This window comes from Taudactylus pleione, unplaced genomic scaffold (assembly GCF_031769625.1).
Source record: "Taudactylus pleione unplaced genomic scaffold, aTauple2 ptg000154l, whole genome shotgun sequence".
Taxonomy (NCBI): Eukaryota; Metazoa; Chordata; class Amphibia; order Anura; family Myobatrachidae; genus Taudactylus; species Taudactylus pleione.
Genome location: NW_028284556.1, coordinates 20,303,206 through 20,322,855, shown reverse-complemented (window position 1 = coordinate 20,322,855; position 19,650 = coordinate 20,303,206). Strand labels below are relative to the sequence as shown.

Sequence of the window (19,650 nt, the reverse complement as noted above, 5' to 3'; positions counted from 1 at the left end):
AGTTACGGCTCTGCAAGGTTTACAATCTTTACTCATGCTGTTATTTACCTGTGTCATATCTGAAGTAGTAACACATTACCTATACACATATACATTGGTGTCTAGCACCCTCTAGTGTACAAAGTTAGAGTATAAGGAGTTTGATATCATATGCTGCCTGCTGCTATGGTAAAATGTATAGATCTGGTTTACAATCAGCTTCAGTCAGCTCCCTTGTTAATGCAGTCCATACTACACATAAGGAAAGAGGAGCATGTGGTCTCATAATGAAAGATGCAAGTTTAATTTGCCCATTTATTAATACTGTATGTAGCAACATACAAATTATACAAGCTTCTTAAGACAGGTTGTGTGCAAGTTACTATAAATATCATTACAGTTCATGAGTTTACAAATCAAATATTAATAAACGCTTTGGATTTTTGTATTCTGCCAACTAAAATTGTAAAATATCAAACAGTGCAACTCTGGTCCTCACACACTGCAAGCTAGACATATTTTAATGATTCCCTTACTTAAGTAGCTTTATTGCAGGGGCAATCACTTCTCGGAACATGGTAGAAGCTTGTTGAGCAAATGCGTTTCCAGATGTATATTCACATGAGCATTTGTCTGTACTATGGTCTGGAGAATGCACAATAGTTGCACCTTTAATTACCATGTAAATGAAGTGATTGATCCTGTAATGGAAATAGCTATTTGCATAATGTAACCAAGGAGTAGCTTTAAAACTCATAAAAATTGTGTTGGGTACCTGTACCCAAACTAGTTCCTTATGGGTGTACTGTGAAAGACGTGTGTGTATTTAGGTGCTGTAATATGGTATTCAGAATCATTTGATATAAATCGGGAAACAAAATAATATAAAATTGACAATATAAAAAGCTAAAAATAAAGAGATTATTTATTTAAATATATATATATATATATATATATAAATATATATTATATATATGGCTAAACACACACACATATATATATATGTACTGTATATATATATATATATATATATATATATATACACACATACATACACACATGCATGTGTATATATAGAGATATAATACAATCCAGAACAGATATGTTTGATAACCTGCACACCAAGTCAATATGAATGTATAGTACCACATCTAGCACTAAGTATTATTGTGCTATTGTTGTGAGCAATGAGTTTCCATCCACAACCTCTAAAACGTGGACTACCCTATTCTCAACTAGTTCGTGTGGTCAGGATCACATCCGACAAGGAGAATCTATTGGGGGCATTGGATCAGATGGGCCAAAAATTCATAGACAGGGGCTTTGACCCCAGGGAAGTCCGCAATGCTATACAGAAATGCCTGGGATTGAACAGAGATGAATTGCTCAGTCCAACCACCAAGGAGGACAATAACATCCGATTGGTATTTGCAAGTACGTACTCCATCACTTCGGGAGTTCTAAGAAAAACCATCCTTAAACAATGGCACATAGTCCAAACAGATCCTATTCTCAAGGACAGGAGTGTAGATGGATTCATCATCTCAGGACCATGGTGCCCCACGGGCTGAATGAAGAGTTTTTACTCACTCCGTTCTTGTGAACTCAATTGACTATTTTTTTTATGGATATAATTGATTCCTGTTTCTAAACAGTGGTGCTTTAATACAGATTCAAGTCTCAATCCAATTAATTCAACAAAAAGTTTTCATATAAAGCTTTTCAAAAAGACTTTCCTAATATTTTTTTGTAAATTACTTATTGATATCCACTTTAGTCTCACATGGTGTCTCTACTTCAGTTCCATAACATGTGTTTTAAATGTTTATTTTTCTTAGAATTTTTCAAATAGGTTATGTGTACGATGTAATGCTATAGCTACAGTTTGATGCACCATTTCTTACATAGGGTTAGAAGGTCAGGTTGGGCAACTAAATTTATGGATTATAGTCGTCTAAAAGTTCGTCATTGTGTTTTAAGCCAGAGATGATTAACGCTGGTTGCTTAGCAACATATTAGAAGTTGTATATGATCGGGATGGCTACATCTAAATGGTTGCCTAGGTTAGATGATATCACATCCGCTAGCTAGGAACCTATCTGGCCTCCGGGGTAATATGTATAGCTCTTATAGTTCCTGTAACCATTAAATGATCTGTGGTGCATTGATAGTTTATGTACAGTTTGGCATGACTTTTAGTAGTTAGAATAACTTGTTTAGGGTACACATTGCTAAATTTTCTGTGTTGTATGTCTTTGTTTACATTTTTTGTGAAACACGTTATTAGCGCTACGTCACTTCCGGTGACAGGGAACTGTTCAGTCTTCCCCGGGACACATGAGTGTCTGTAGTGGTTCCGCCCGCTAGTAAGATGTACGACTTCAGGCGGCTACTGCGGACTTCCTGTGACACCTTTGGAGGCTGTTCCCTAGTGCACCTGGTGACGTAGTTGTTGGGTCATTTTTCACTCAGGTGAGTCATTATTTGTTTGTGTATTATGGGTATTAAAGACGGTTTATTTGTATGTTAGTTGACAGCAGTCCCCTGAGGAAGGAGGAACGAAACAGCTGTTGGGGCTTTGTTTACTTGGTTCAGAGTTTGACTCCCCAGCATGGTCATGGGCTACTACATGCTAAGTATCTGATTTATTTTACATATCAGTGTTTATTGTGATGGGTTTTCACCCTGGAATGGGACAATATTAAATGTTTCGCTATTTTTCTAAATCGTGTGCTGGCTGGAATTTCTACCTTGTATGTATACATCACACAATCCAGAACAGATATGTTCGATAACCTGCACACCAAGTCAATATGAATGTATTGTTCCACATCTAGCACTAAGTATTATTGTGCCATTGCTGTTACTAAATACTGATTGCAATGTTTTATAAATAATTTTTTTACTTTTGCACATTCCTGTGGTGTACAGGCTTCCGATCATATGTGGTCTGGATCTACACACACTTTATAAATAGGGTAGTATCACACATTGTCATGCATAGAAGCATTTTTAACTACAGCTGAATCAAACTATAAAACTGCTAGACAAACCCTCAATATTAAAAAGTAAAAAAACAACAGTGCTTTACAAGATGTGAATATACTGTTTGTGACAGATAATTAGCAGATACCATTGATTTCAACTGCGCTTTAGTAGCTGTTTATTCATCAGAATAAATTGTTGTCAGTAACAACAGCCAACTATCCATTAAAGTAAAATTACTGATGTAAAATCGTAGTGGATGTCCGTGGGAAAATAGTTTCAGATAGTTTTTTTTACTGACAAACAGATAAATAGCTGTTGACAAGCCATCCTAACAGAACTTTCAATTTACCTAACAAAAACTTTGTTTTGTGCATATTTAGTGTTCCGTCTGACGCTCTTCTTGTTTCTCTCTGTGGGGAACACTTGGGGGTTGATTCAATTCTGGGCGATGCCCGCGATGTGCCGTTGTAGCACCAGCATCAGCACACAAATATTGCCCTGATTATCAATTTTTATAAACGTACTCCAATAAACCTATTAACTTTTTAAAACTATTAGTAACTAATAAATAAGCTGCATTGTTATGACTAAAAATTTAAACTATTTACACTACCGTTCAAAAGTTTGGGGTCACTTAGAAATTTCCTTGTTTTTGAAAGAAAAGCACTGTTTTTTTCAATGAAGATAACATTAAATTAATCAGAAATACACTCTACACATTGTTAATGTGGTAAATGACTATACTAGCTGCAAATGTCTCTGGTTTTTAAAGGAATATCTACATAGGTGTATAGAGGCCCATTTCCAGCAACCATCACTCCAGTGTTCTAATAGTACATTGCGTTTGTGAAGCGCGTTAGGAGACTAATGGATGATTAGAAAACCCTTGTGCAATTATGTTAGCACGGCTGAAAACGGGTTTGTTCATTAGAGTAGCTATAAAGTGGCCTTCCTTTGAGCTAGTTGAGTATCTGGAGCATAACATTTGTGGGTTTGATTATACTCTCCAAATGGCCAGAAAAAGAGAACTTTCATGTGAAACTCTACAGTCTATTCTTGTTCTTAGAAATGAAGGCTATTCCATGAAAGAAGTTGCCAAGAAACTGAACATTTCCTACAACGGTGTGTACTACTCCCTTCAGAGAACAGCACAAACAGGTTCTAACCAGAGTAGAAAGAGAAGTGGGAGTCCTCGGTGCACAACTGTGCAGGAAGACAAGTACATTAGAGTCTCTAGTTTGAGAAACAGATGCCTTACAAGTTCTCAACTGGCAGCTTCATTAAATGGTAGCCGCAAAAAGCCAGTGTTTCAACGTCAACAGTGAAGGGGTGACTCCGGGATGCTGGCCTTCTAGGTAGAGTGGCAAAGAAAAAGCCATATCTGAGACTGGCCAATAATAGGAAAAGATTAATATGAGCAAAAGAACACAGACATTGGACAGAGGAAGATTGGAAAAAAGTGTTATGGACAGACGAATCGAAGTTTGAGGTGTTTTTATCACACAGCAGAACATTTGTGAGATGCAGAACAAGTGAAAAGATGCTGGAAGAGTGCCTGACGCCATCTGTCAAGCATGGTGGAGGTAATGTGATGGTCTGGGGCTGCTTTGGTGCTGGTAAAGTGGGAGATTTGTACAAGGTAAAAGGGATTTTGAATAAGGAAGGCTATCACTCCATTTTGCAACGCCTGTGGACAGTGCTTGACTGGAGTCAATTTCCTCCTCCAACAGGACAATGACCCAAAGCACACCTCCAAATTATGCAAGAACTATTTAGGGAAGAAGCAGGCAACTGGTATTCTGTCTGTAATGGAGTGGCTAGCGCAGTCACCAGATCTCAACCCCATTGAGCTGTTGTGGGAGCAGCTTGACCGTATGGTACGCAAGAAGTGCCCATCAAGCCAATCCAACTTGCGGGAGGTTGCTTCAGGAAGCGTGGGGTGAAATTTCTTCAGATTATCTCAACAAATTAACAGCTAGAATGCCAAAAGTCTGCAATGCTGTAATTTCTGCAAAAGGAGCATTCTTTGACGAAAGCAAAGTTTGAAGGACAAAATTATTATGTCAAATAAAAATCATTATTTCTAACCTTGCCAATGTCTTGACTATATGTTCTATTCATTTTGCAACTCATTGATAAAGAAAAGTCAGTTTTCATGTAAAACACGAAATTGTCTGGGTGACCCCAAACTTTTGAACGGTAGTGGATATTGGTACAAAATAATAATAATAATAATAATAATAAATAAAAACAAAAAAAGGTAAAAAATTATATTAGGTACTGCACATGGAAATGGGAACTAAAAGGTCCTTAAAATTAAAAGTACAGAGCTTTTGCACAAATCCACCCAATTATCCACTTGGCACTTTCATATGTGTCAGTCCATATGCCAGGTGTTTCAAACTCCCTCTGGAAAATCAACCTGTGCCTACTTCTGAGAGTTTACCAGCCCAACTGGAAACGTGCATGGTAAAGGTGTTATCCTCCTCACACATCTTCATTAATTTAAACTTTGAAACACCCACCTAAATATGCTTACTTTGCCCTTTCGATATATTTGAAATAATGTTATTTTTGAGTATGTGTGTGCACCTAGCCCAGACTGAATGAACACCTTCTTACACACAAAGGGTCTGATTCGGAGTTGGGAGCAAAGAAAAAAAGCGAAGTAACTATGCACCATTGTAAAACCATGCTGCACTGCAGGTGGGCAGATTTATGTGCAATGAGATTTAGATTTAAAATGGGTGTCCTAGCGCAACTCTAAATAGCAGTGTAATAATAAAGCTGTCCAGCCTTTGTGGGCTACATGCAATTGCAGCCCTTATTTACCCTGCATGCAAACACAATGTAATTACACACCTTGCATTACAGCGTATGTAAAGTTACTCCTTTTTTCCTTTGCTCCGAATCCAACCCAAAGAGAGAAAGAGGCTATTTATAGTAGGCGCACATTTATGGAATGTAAAAAAATAATGCATAAAATGACTTTTCTTGATATTCATTAAAATTGGTAAATGTGGCAATAGTTTGATTTGGTGAAAATTTTAATTTGGGGTAAACAGAAAAAAGAAATGTACATATTAGAGAAACTTTTGTGAATGTAAATCATATACAAATGAGACCAGAGATAAACCTTCTGTACTCAATCCAAAACGAAAGAGTGATGGCCTGACTCAGAGTTGGCCAAAATAGGCGTCTAGCGAAATGCATTTTGCCATCTATGCAGAGCTGGATGCAAACGTGCGACCAACTCTCCCTAGGTAGCAAATGCTCATAAGTCCCCTAGCAAATAAGAGGAACAAATGAGACAGCAATATAACAGGAGGTATGGCTTCACTGTGAGCACAAAACATGGACTAAACCACAATTCACACTTTACAGTAAGTAGCAGAAAATTGTAGATAAGTACTTAAGTTGTGTGGCGCCTGTTAGAAGCAAGTTGAACATTTTGCAAAATTAAAAATTAACAGTTTTTATAGTCACACTAATAAACATATCAGCAGCCTTCTCCCTTTCCCAAAATTCTTAATTTATTAATAAACTAAGTTCAATACACTGTAATCCTGCTACTAAATCGCAGCCAAAGCTGTCATACTAGATCTGCATAACTGGAGTGTTTTAGATGCATTCAGCGAATCAGATGCGGCCAGTAGCCATCATCATCATCACCCAGCAACTTGCACCAGCTGTCAAGTAGCCAGTCATTACACTCCATACAGACACATCTGGGCATCTAGGGAGCATTTCTCGCCCACACGTTCTATTTGTACTTTGGCTGCATCTACACCCACCCTCCAACTCTAGTCCCAACCCCCTTACTGCAGGAACCATAAGTGGAAACTGTGGACGAGATGCTAAAGCAAAAGATATGCATCATGAATTGCTGAGTAAGTTGCAGGAAAAGAAGCTCTGAGTATGCTACACCTCTAATTACTGCATTTAGCTCACATATATACTGTCAAGAGCAATTAGATATAAAACATCAATCTTTCTTAAATAAAAAACGCTGTTAATGCATTCTACAGAGATGCTCTTACAACATCAAGGTTATTTAGCCTAAGACAAGTAACAAGCCGTTTCCTTCACACAGTGTATTGTATATTTCTTTACTTGTTATATTTAAGGGTCTGATTCATAATCGATTGCAATTGTGATTACACACGCAATCTGCAGATTGTTGCGTTTTGGCGGATGCATTGCGCAAAGGTCTTACTGCGATCACAGTGACTACGCAGACCCATCGCAGAGTGATTGACAGGAAGTGACCGTTTGGGGGTAGTGACGGGTGGATGGTTGGCGAAACGCAGGTGTTCCAGTGCTTGTGAACGCCGCTGCAAGGGCGTGCATAAATTAGCCACTGCAATGGCATACGCAGCTTGAGCTTTTACTGCGTGCTATGAAGTTAGAAATTTCTGAGTAAGGTCAGGGCTGCTGTAATTCTGTGTGAGGGACCGATGGTACTCGATGTTGGCAAAATAGCGAAACCATCGGTAGGTATTACAGATGTGTGTAAGGGAAAGTGGGCGTCCTTATGTTAGGCTGCGACGGCAGTGCAATGATCACCATCAGTGAGTAATAACACTTGAAATACTGCTATCTCAACGCTGTTTATGGAAAGAGAACTACTTGTCTATGGACATTGTATCCCGTACTTTTAATGATGGATCAGTCTGTTACATATCATTACCCTCATCTGAATAAATTTGCAGATAATTAATATTACTAACTGCAACATGAAGGTTGCATGGCCTTATAATATTTATTTTGGGGAACAAAACTTATGGCATCATGGCAGCGGGTGCTAAAGTGCAGAGTGTGCGCCCACTGACGACGAGATGATGTCCCCTAAGAATGTGCCTGCCTGCTTGACGCTTATATCTATTAAAATAACATGAATACTAATGGCCTGAGTCTCAGCACGGACCAGACGCACGTTTCGCTATATGCTTGAACACAATGATAAGTCCATCCTCCTAACGGGTTGGATATGGGATGCCGGTGCTCAGGATTCCAGCGCTGAGAAACCCGACACTGGCTGGTACATATTCCCCTAACCCTACCCCTAAACATAACAGATTCCCTGTCTGCGGCCTAAACCTAACCCTCCCGCTCCCAGCAGCCTAAACCTACCAGTGGGCATCTCTGTGCAAATCCCAGCGGCTGTGACATTAGCATTATTTTATCAGTACCGCTATGTACAAAGATGCAGTTGCAACAGGATTAGCGTGCTCTTTGGAATCAGACCCAGTCTTCATTACATGTTAATGTTTTAAATACAATGATAAAAAAGTGCTATTCAAATACTTTTGCTAGTATGGAAACTCTATGCAACATTCGGAAGACAGGAAACACCCACCTAAATATAATTTCTCAGCATTTAGGATGTCATTGAAATAATCTTATTTTTGCATGTGGGTGCACGGACTTAGCCCAGACTAAAGAAACACTTTCAATTTGTCCATCTCTTCTAATTCTCTTTGATGAAGCGTTGAAATTGGGTGAAACTAGCTAGAGGCCTGTGACAAAAAGCCTGGATTTATTTTATCTTCTCGCTGCACCTTTATATTGTTACAATATTTCACTCTGCTATTACGAAGCACTGATGCTTCAAAAGCTTTCTTTACTGGAGAGACTGACAGCCCTCACTGCGGCAATAGAAAGATCACCAACAGTGCTGATGGAGATCTCCACTGCACAGAGAGCGGCAGCAGGGACGAGGCGGGTGGCCACTGACATACATGCTGGCCTGGTGAGCTACTTGCAAGCCTGAGCTTTGTCTGGTAATTCACATTGCTTCTTTATCAGTCTGAAGTGTCATTGAACTCCATCAGTACTCACTATCAAATTACAAACAGTATTTTATTAGTCTGATGATTGATGGCTATTTTTAAAGAAGTTATTTTTTTAATAAGGGCCTGTGAACAAAAATCTGTGAGCTTGGCAGTACCATAAATCCGGCATATAGCCGCACTTATTCTCCAGCGTGACACTGTTGCGCCTAATTGAACTCACCCCTAAAACTTAAGGTTTAAAAGTATTAATCTTTAACATAACAATTACAACAATAAGTTGCAATCTGTTGCTGTGGTTGCTATTATTAATTTATTATTTACATTTTGGAGTAATATAATCTATAGGCACTGGACAACAAAATCCAGAGTTAAAACCTACTACTGGAGTTCCTTGATAGACGTCAAGTCAAGAATAGAAGTCAAGATAGATGCTTGGTCGCAGAAAAGAGGTAAGTGAGTGAATATAAGAAGTGCTAACCAATCACACAATCAAAGAAAGGAAAAAAATCAGATTACTAGGAGTTCTCCATCTAGAAAGTCAATATGACTTGAATAGGACCCATCTGATTCCAAATTGAACACTTTGGGGTATATGTAAGAACCTGAGAGTTGCAGGCAGTCGCAAGATGTTGGTGATTTAGTCGCTAGATTTAAAGTGGCAATTTTTAAAAGAATTGACACTTTGGGGTATATTTACTAAAGGTTGATTTTAATTGAATTAAAATTGATAAAAAGCTATGAAAAGTGATTGATATCGATGTGTTTCTGGGGCTATATCACACATTTACTAATAAAAAATAAAAAAAAAAATCAAATTAAAAATTGTTTGTTGGCAAATGTGTGATTTAGCCCCAGAAACACAACATCAATATTGATCGGTTTTCAGAAATTAATCGACCTTTAGTAAATATACCCCTCATGAATCTAGCAGCTAAATTGCCAACATCTTGCAGCTCCCTGCAACTCGCAGGCTATTACATATACCCCTTCACTTTTACTAAACAGACATGGAAGATTTTCTTCTTGGAGAGCATGGAGCCCTTTTATCGATAGCATTACATAAAAGCAAGCCTAGTCCCTCAGATGCAGATTTGATTTAAAAACACATCTATCAAAATAGAAAATATTGCTAAAAGATGAAAAGTTTTTCCTTTTACAATATTTCACCATTACAAACATATTAAACATTTCTACAGAGAATACAGTTACAGCACTTTGTAGTATACTCAGTCACTGATGGTCCTAAGCGGAAGAGTTTATAGAAGGTGGTGCAGGGTTCTGGGAATGTGTATCTTAGAGCTCAGACCAGTGTTTCTAGAGTTGAATCATTATTCAAGTTCTCTCTCTCCTCTGTAAACAGGTCTGCAAGGTCAGCTACAGTCAGGACGGAAGCTTCAGACTGTTTCATTGATGTACTCGTGTGACTGAAAAATAAAAAAAGTACATGTAGGGCTCAATGCTAAAACCATAAGTTCAAAGTGGCAGGAGCCATATGAAGGTCACGGGTGCTATATTTTAACTACCAGAAATAGCATTTGGAGTGGTTAAGAAGGACAAATGCCTGGGGCTAACTAACTATTGAGCCTAAAAAGAAAAATAAATCCAACATTAACCCTAAAGCTGCCATACACGTGCATAGCCTGTTTATCAGTCGCACGCCCGCATGGGTTGAGATCGATATAATTAGCCAAGAGCTGCAAACACTGGCATATCCAACTCATCTGATAAGTGGGTTTACAGACAGACAATCTAGATCAAATTGCTGTGTGTGGATATACAAAGACAATGCCACAATGTTTTTATTTTTATTGTTACAGCAATGAACGCCTCCCAACACTATTTCCTTTAGACCCATATCACCTACACTAGTGACAGTAGGTGGAGCTGCTGACCCATTTATTAGAACTTACAGTATAAGTTATTTTTACTTAATTTTATCATGGTTGCCTGACAGCTAAAAATATTAATTTAGACAGTAATTAGACATTATTATGAATACCTCCTGTCAACTGTTTTTAACATTGCTTGCATCCTTTCTTCAATTGTTGCTTTAATCAGAAATCGATGAACTATTGTAGCCCTGAAAAAAAAAAAAAAAAATTAAATAAAATTACAATACTTTCTAACATATTGTAATTGCATAGCTATGTGATAAAAGAGAAAAATTACATACGTACAGTACTATTATTGCTATTTATATACAGCACCAAAAATACTATACATTAATGAGAAAGCAAACCTGAAATGATTAACAATACAATAACATACACCCATACTTGCCTACCCTCCAGTAACGGCAGGGAGGCCCCCAAAAATCAGCCGCCAGGAATGGTGGGCAAGTCTCCCTCAAGCTGAAGCTACCGGCTGCGATCGTCCACTTCCCAAGTGAAGTGGGCGCACAGGTGGCCGATGATGCAATTCGCATTGAATCGCGTCATTGTGGCACCACCAACGCTTCATAATGCCGGTAATCACTGCATTCTATAGTGGGAGGGGGGCTACGATGACGTGATCGGGCCACTAAACCCGCAGACCCACCCACCTGCACCGCCCCAACAGGGCCGACCTTGTTGCCCCCTCCTGGAGGGGGCAGTCAAAAGGTTGGCAAGTATGCATATACCAAGTCAGCAGAGTAGAAGGTTTCTCAAGAACTTGCAATATGACTGACAAGGATAACCTAGCCAGCAATCTCCGCTACAAATAAATGGGGATAACTAAGCTGTGTATCTAGACGATTGATCAAAGAGACTATATGAAAAACTAAACTTTGAGCTATCACGACAATCTGAAGTAATGAGGATTATAGGTTGCAGTTTTCTTGACAAGTTTGAAATCGCAGCGATATTCTGGCAGCTAAAAATTACAAACTTAACAGAAAATGAGGAAGCAGATGTTGGTTCTGTGAAACGCATTGGTAGGTAACCTCTGATTGGTTCTCTCCACTCTTTCACTTTTTAAATATATTTATCTAATTTTTTATGTAAACTTTTTTTTTCATTTACTGAAAAGTTTTATTTGGTATAATTAGATCACACTAATATGGACTAATAACACAGATTAATTGGTAACTGCATTTTTGTAAGCTTTTTTTTTGGATTCACAGTAAAGTGAATGGCTGGGGGCCATGACAGTGTGAAATATATATACATTTTAGATGCTTTTTTTTTTTTTTTAGCACTCCTGCCATCAGCTGAGACTACAATGTAAAATCACTTAAAAAGAAAAAAAAAGTTCTATATCATTAGTGTTATTTTTCTGCCTTGCCTCTGAGTTTTTTATGGGGTCCCCACAAACTAGTCTGTCACTTGGATGCTCAATGTTTTTTTTGCAACCCCTATGAATGGCCTTCGCTTGATTCTTTCCTTACCTATATGCTGGTTTCTCTGACAAAATTGAGCCTCCCTAGGCAGATAGAGAGCCACTCACTATCTGTGGTACTTGGTGCAGGTGGAACTAGTTCCACCTACCATTAGAGGTGACGGAACTCAGTTCCACCCCATTTCTGCCCACTTTAACCCCTGATCACACCCCATTCAAGGTGAGTATACTACATAATCCTTTAGGTCCTTGTATTGGGTATACTGATTTGCACTATGGAGGCTTGTCATATGTGTTTTTCCCCCATTGATCTACATTGATCTGGAGTGATCCAAAGAAAACCAGATCTACGTTGCACTCTGCAACCACCGTAGGACCACAGTGAAAATTGTGTCCAATGCTCATCACTCACTGACAAATGGTGAGTGCATTACTGTCGCTCAAAAGAAACACTTTTTTTGACGGTATTATACGTCATTATTATTCTGTTTTTTCACATATTTCTGAATACATTGAGAACACAATCAGATACATCCTTAGAACAGATCTTAGATAGCGCTGGAACCATTCTGTATCACTACATATGACCATAGATGTTGCTAATGCTTACATGCACTGTGAGCTGTCTGCCGGACACAACAGAATAAAGAGCTACATTACACATATGTATTACTTTGTCACTAATTAATACTCAATTAAGGAGACCCAAAATTAATTAAAATATTGATGAGACATAATTATTTCAAGAGTGTATTATCGGGGACAACAATGTCTTACTCCCTACACAAACACAATGTACTCAATGTTGCTCATCCACCTCATGGTACTTAACGAGGCTTGTAGACAACAATCCCCCTATTTCTTAATGAGACATCTTATTGTTTTGCTCAGCATCTCCTTTACTGTTCATTAATTGCTATTGTGTTTTGGGGTCTTGATGTAGGCTCCTTATCTTATGTCTGCTTACATGCATGAGTATTACCGTGTTTGCGCTATACATTAATTTTGATTAATGAATCTTTGTCATTTATCTTCAACTGTTACCTCAATTGCGATTGAATTTCTTGATGTACTTTTTTGATTTGCTTCAGTATCAATAAAAAAACACTTTAAAAAAAAAATAATTGTATGCATATTTTTTTTTCCAATGTAAACTGGGGCCAAATTAATTATTAATAATAATAATATAATAATTAATAATATTCATAATAATAATTAATAATATGCACCAATTCGATAACAAACTTGTGGAACTGCAAGAGCCAGCATGGATGTACTTCTATCATTAATTAATATGGCCTTAATTAACACAAATATATTATTGTCTTCATGATTAAAAGTGGTATTCTTTTTTTAATATTATTTCTCGAATAATAAAAAAATAATAATTAGGGCCCATCAATATACTTAAGGTGCGTACACACTACACGATATGCTCCCTGAGCGATATCGTGTAGTGTGACCCTGGCAGGCTGTGCTCAATGTCGTTCATGACATTGAGCACAGCCGCTGAACGATATAATTAACGATATCGTTCAGCGCCGGGCTCTCTCCCCCATTCCCCAACATGCAGCAACCGGGCTCTCTCCCCCATTCCCCAACATGCAGCAAATCTTTACCGAGACTTGGCTAAATGACTTAGTGCCGGATACTGCGGTCTCTTTTGGAAACAGGATTCTGTTTAGAGCAGACAGAACTTCTGCATCAGGGAAGAGCAGGGGCGGGGGGCTGTGTTTGTACGTCCTGCGTTCCTGGTGTATTGATGCTGTCTGTATTGGTAATCATTGCTCAGTGGATATTGAATATTTGTCTATCAAATGTAGACCCTTTTATTTGCCCAGAGAAGTTTCGGTGGCAATTATCATTGCCGTTTATATTCCCCCTCAGGCTAATGTGACAATTGCCCTGGGAATTCTTTATGGGGAAATTGCTAAATTACAATCTGTGTATGTTGAGGCAGTTTTTATTATAGCAGGTGATTTCAACCAAGCTGACCTGAGGAAAGTATTGCCTAAGTTATAAAAAAATGTATCGGCTCCAACTAGGGGCATGCATACTTTGGACCAGGTGTATAGAAACCTCAAGTCAGCTTATGAAACTGTTGTTTTCCCCCATATTGGCAGATCCGATCATATGTCCCTGTTTCTCATACCTGTTTACAGGTCACTAGTTAGGAGAATGCGACCGGTCAGACGTCTGGTAACTATATGGCCGGAGGATGCACTGATTAGATTACAGGATATGTTGGAATTCACGAATTGGGATTTGTTTATTGATGAGAGTAGGGAAAATGGCGATATAGATATTGACTCTCTAGCATCATTGGTATTAGGTTACATCAGTTGCTGTACGGACAGTGTTACAGTAACAAAAAGTATTAAAATATTTCCCAATGTAAAGCCTTAGTTGAACGGGGAAGTTCGATCTCTACTCAAGGCTCGTGATAGAGCGTTCAAATCTGGTGATTTAGAAATGTTGAAATCTTCCAGGTGTGAGTTGCGGAAAGGTATTAGGAGGGCTAAAATGAGTTACTCCGCAAAGATTGAAGCTAGAAGTTATGAAAACAGGAATCCGAGAAGCCTGTGGCAGATGATCCAGGATATTACTGGTTGTAAAATAAAAAAGGATGTGATTAGCAATGATAATAATCTATTATCTGAAGATTTTAACCTGTTTTACTCTAGGTTTGATAAAGAGAATAGTTTTTCTGTTACGCCCCAAATTTCCCGGGTGGGGGAGTCTCCTCTTATGTTGGAGGAGTATGATGTGATTAATTGTCTACGTCGGGTTGATTTATGTAAATCAGCCGGCCCGGATGGGATTAGTGGTAAAGTCCTCAAGGGATGTGCAGACCAGTTAGGTTGGATATTAACGATTTTATTTAATTTGTCCCTTTTTAATTGTGTAGTGCCAAGATATTTTAAGAAGGCAAACATTGTTCCAGTTCCTAAAAAGGAGGTAGTAAAATGCCTTAATGATTATCGCCCAATTGCACTAACTTCATTGATAATGAAATGCTTTGAAAGGCTGGTATTAGGACATATTCAATCTTTTTTCCCAGCAGATTTTGATCCTTTTCAGTTTGCATATAGGAAAAATCGTGGCACTGATGATGCGGTACTTACAGCACTTCACTTTATTTGAGCTCATTTGGAAGCGAGGGATTCTTATGTTCGGATACTCTTTGTTGATTTTAGTTCTGCTTTTAACACGGTCATTCCCGTCTCACTAACATCTAAGTTGTTTGACTTGGGGTTAAGTGTGTTTATTTGTAACTGGGTTTTAAATTTTTTAACTGATAGACCACAAGTAGTTAGACTTGGAGGTGCTGTGTCGGGGGAAGTGTTGATTAAGACTTGTGTTCCCCAGGGTTGTGTTCTCAGCCCCCTATTATACTCGCTATTTACCCACGACTGCGTGTCGACTTCTGATTCTGTGAAAATCATCAAATTTGCTGACGATATTGCAGTCGTTGGGTTAATTAGCGGGAATGATGAGTCCCATTATAGGAAAGAGATCAAAGATTTGGTTTCTTGGAGTGGCGAAAATCACTTGCTCCTAAATGGTGATAAGACAAAAGAACTGGTAATTGATTTTCGTAGGAGATGTTTAGAGCAGAAATTGCCAGTGTCTATTAACAACCAGGATGTTGATACAGTTGAGTCTTTTCAATTTTTGGGTATCCAGGTTGCGGCAAATTTGACATGGTCTTTAAACACACTGTCCCTAATTAAAAAGGCGCAACAGCGCTTGTTTTTCCTAAGACGTTTGAGGGCTTCGGGAGTTAGTAAAGTAACTATGCTAAACTTTTACAGATGCTCAATTGAGAGCATTCTGATGTTTGGTATTATCTGGTATGGCAGCTGCACAGCGAGTGAAAGGAGTGCACTGGAACGGGTTGTTAGGACTGCCAGCAAAATCATTGGCGTGCAGTTGCCAACTATTCATGATGTTTATGGGCTTAGGGTTCTAAAGAGAACCAAGGGTATCATATCGGATCCAAGCCATCCATTTCATGAATTTTTCGATAAGCTCCCGTCTTTAAAGCGGTTCAGAGTACTACGGGCACGTACGAGTCACTTGAGGGTTAGTTTTCTTCCATCTGCTGTGCGCATGCTGAATGCTATGAATGTATTTCACAGTTAATTTAACTTTATTATTTTCATGTAACTGTTTGTGATAACCTTTACCATGGATTGCAATTCACTGTTTTTTAGCGTGTTTCTGTGCAATGTAATTTCGTCTGCCAAACTTGTTTTGCTCATGACAACAATAAATACAATACATGTTCAGGCGATGGACAATGTCGGAAACGACCAGCGGGAGTGCGCATCGCTGGTCGTTTCCGACATAAAAGTGCACGATTTGTGCACGATTACTGAGCGATTGCACGATTACGATGTCGTAATCGTGCAGTCACTCAGTAATATCGCCCAGTGTGTACCCACCATTATTATTTTCTTGGGCGCTGTAATTGGATATGAAGTAGAGACAAAGTAATATATATGTTTAATGGGGCTCTCTGTTATTTTCTGCCCGAACATATAGCATAAAATGCGTGCAATTTGACAAATCTTGCCAGTCAGAAGCACCTCCTTTATTCTCTGAGTTTTTCAGTCAATTTTCTGGCGAGTTTACAAGTCGCAGGCTATTATTGTATGATTGACATTACAAAAATTGGGATTGTGACTTGTACCCAATGGAGAGTGATTCTGGTGGATTTCTGGAGAGAGTTTGCCTCTAGTCGCGTTCTATTACATATGGTGACGAAAAATTGCCATTTTTTTTCAAAATCAGAGGCTACTACATTCCCCCCTGTAAATAAAAAGCAAAATAAGACAAAAACGAAACTCACTTCTTCTGGCCAATTCTGTGAACACGACCTATGGCCTGCAGTTCATGTGCTGGGTTCAGAATAGGTTCTACTAGTAATACATGAGTAGCCTCAATTATGTTGAGACCATTGGATCCAGTGTGTAGTGGAAGCAGCAAAATGTTGATCTTTGGATCATACTTAAATGCTGAAAGATTTTCCTGAAAAGAAAAAGGAAAACTGAAGTTATTTTCTATTATTACAGTAATAAGAAAAATTATAATATTTTCAAATTGAAAAGACATAAAAGTTTGCTTTACATAAGTCAAGATATCAATCTGAGGATGTACCGATATTAGACTGCTGAAGCAGTCATGCAAATGTCCGAGAATGATTCCTATGACAACTGCTCTTGCTAAATTATAGGTTAATGCTTGTAAAACTCCAACTTGGGCCCGTATTCACTTAGCCGCGATAACTCCGAATCCGTGGAAAAGTATTGCAGGTGACGTCATTTCACCAGGCGGAAACTTATCTCCGAATTCAATTCCAAAGACTTTTTGCGTACGCGTAAACTCAATGCAATAGAATAGGCAAAAAAAGAAAGCCTATGAATAGGGGTCGAAAAAAAAGTGCAGAATTGCGGTTTTGGGGTGCACACTTTTGAAAACACCCTAGCACCCTTGGGACAGTCCCCCAAACGTAATCTGCATCAAAAATGTTTTAAAATAAACTTCAGAACACCCCAAAAAAGTACTTTTGTTTTGGGGGCGAAAAAAAACAATGTCGGGGAACATATTAATAAATTAGCGAATTATTTTCATGTAACTGTCTGTGATAACCTTTACCATGGATTGCTATTCACTGTTTTTTAGCGTGTTTCTGTGCAATGTAATTTCGTCTGCCAAACTTGTTTTGCTGATGACAACAATAAATACAATACATGTTCAGGCGATGGACAATGTCGGAAACGACCAGCGGGAGTGCGCATCGCTGGTCGTTTCCGACATAAAAGTGCACAATTTGTGCACGATTACTGAGCGATTGCACGATTACGAAATAGACTCCAGGGGGTCCCCAAGTATGCACCAGGTGTTTTTTTGTTTGCAGGTGCTTGCAGCAGGTGGATATTTCACGATTTTTAAAACTTTACTTTAGAAACTTTAAAATATGCTACCTCCCATTTTCAGGTACCCCAATTTTGCTGGGACTAGTTATTTTCTCACAAAAAAACAAAAAGCCTTTTCGCCAAAAACACGCGATGTAGGCGGAAAGTCCGGGAGGCGATACTTAGCCAATTTATCGTGGCTAATTGAATACGGGCCATAGATGGAGATGCTTTGGAATTTAGCAAACACTAAGCTGTTAACCAGCAAGGGTGTTTGGCAGAGAGATCAATGTTTCCACTGACAACTGCATTTTACATGACGTATTTTAAAGCTCATCGCAAATAACTCTTAAATATCCAGGGCTGCAATGTAAAAGAACAAATATATAAGGCCATAGATGTCACATGGTAGGGTATAATACTGTCCCATAGTCTAATATGGTGAAGTAATGTTTTGTCATGCACGATAATCTTCTGCATAACTTGGAAACCTCTTGATGAGGAATGTGGCAAAAACCACACACACCTCCCAACAGTCATACATTTACATACAAAACCACCTGCTCCTGTTTGTGTGTACAGGTTGAGTCTCTCATATCTAAATATTCCGAAACAGATTTTTTTTAATTTTTTTTTTAGCATGACTGTTATAGTGAAACCTTCGCTTTCTGATGGTTCAATGTACACAAACTTTGTTTAAGGCACATTATTAAACATATTGTATAAAATTACTTTCAGGCTTTGTGTAGAAGGTGTATATGAAACATAAATGAATTTAATGGATGTACGTAACTCAGAGTTGCCTACCTTTTGAAGATCTCTTCCCGGGAGAAGCCCGGGTAAGAGAAGCAGGAGGGAGGCAATGGGGGCGGAGCTTGAAGATTCACGTAATTAAGCATCGCCCCCTCGCGGTAAAATTGCCGTGATTGGCTAGAATTTGCATAGGGGGCGGGGCCAAATGACGTGATTCATGTAGAATCACGTTTTAAGCCCCGCCCCCTGCACGGAGACCCGCGATCGCCGCGGGTATTCTCCTCATTCTGCCCACTTCACTAGGAAGTGGGCAGAATGCGGGAGAAATGCCTACCCTTCCGGGGGTGCGGGGGGTTACCCGTAAAATCGGGAGCCTCCCGCGAAAACCGGGAGGGTAGGCATGTATGACGTAACTTTGTTTGAGCCACAAAATTATTGAAAATATTGTAGAAAACTACCTGCAGGCTGTGTGTATATAATACATAAATGCTTTCTGGGTTTAGATTTGGGTTCCATTCCCAAGATCTCATTATAATCTCCAGTGCAACATGGGGGTGTTGTCCGTTGTCTGAAAAAGGGGGTGCTGTTATCTATAGTGAAACGAGTTAGGCAGTAGGCAGCAATCCCTACTGCCTGACTCGTCAAATAAGCTCAAAAATATTTTGGGAGCATTTTCATTGCTTTTTATCTGCTGTAGAAATGCTGCTTGTAGACTATACAATAGCTTTTAAAAGCTTGTGTGTAATGAGAGTGTTTCATATTGACTTCTATATTGGTGGTTTAAAAAAAACAAACAAAAAAAAAAACCACACACCAATGTATACAGCGTCAAACATCAAATACCATACTGGATGCCTTTTGTATGTATACTGTATGTATACTGCCTGAGTCGTTTC

At 38.8% G+C, this 19,650-nt stretch overlaps 1 protein-coding gene across 4 annotated transcripts in view; it reads right to left on the bottom strand.

Annotated features, from left to right (window-relative positions):
- Positions 1-1,046: 1,046 nt before the first annotated feature.
- Positions 1,047-19,650, bottom strand: part of SHPRH (SNF2 histone linker PHD RING helicase) — a 152,252-nt gene continuing 133,648 nt past the window's right edge. For 3 of the 4 annotated variants that reach the window (XM_088474388.1, XM_088474386.1, XM_088474389.1), the window contains 3 exons: positions 16,936-17,114; positions 10,762-10,842; positions 1,047-10,186 (listed from right to left, as the gene is read on the bottom strand). In XM_088474388.1, the coding sequence (XP_088330514.1) occupies positions 10,063-10,186; positions 10,762-10,842; positions 16,936-17,114 (384 nt within the window). In that variant the 3' untranslated portion in view covers positions 1,047-10,062. Of the gene's footprint in view, positions 10,187-10,761; positions 10,843-16,931; positions 17,115-19,650 lie in introns of those variants that run through there. The other variant, XM_088474390.1, reaches the window with a different exon arrangement.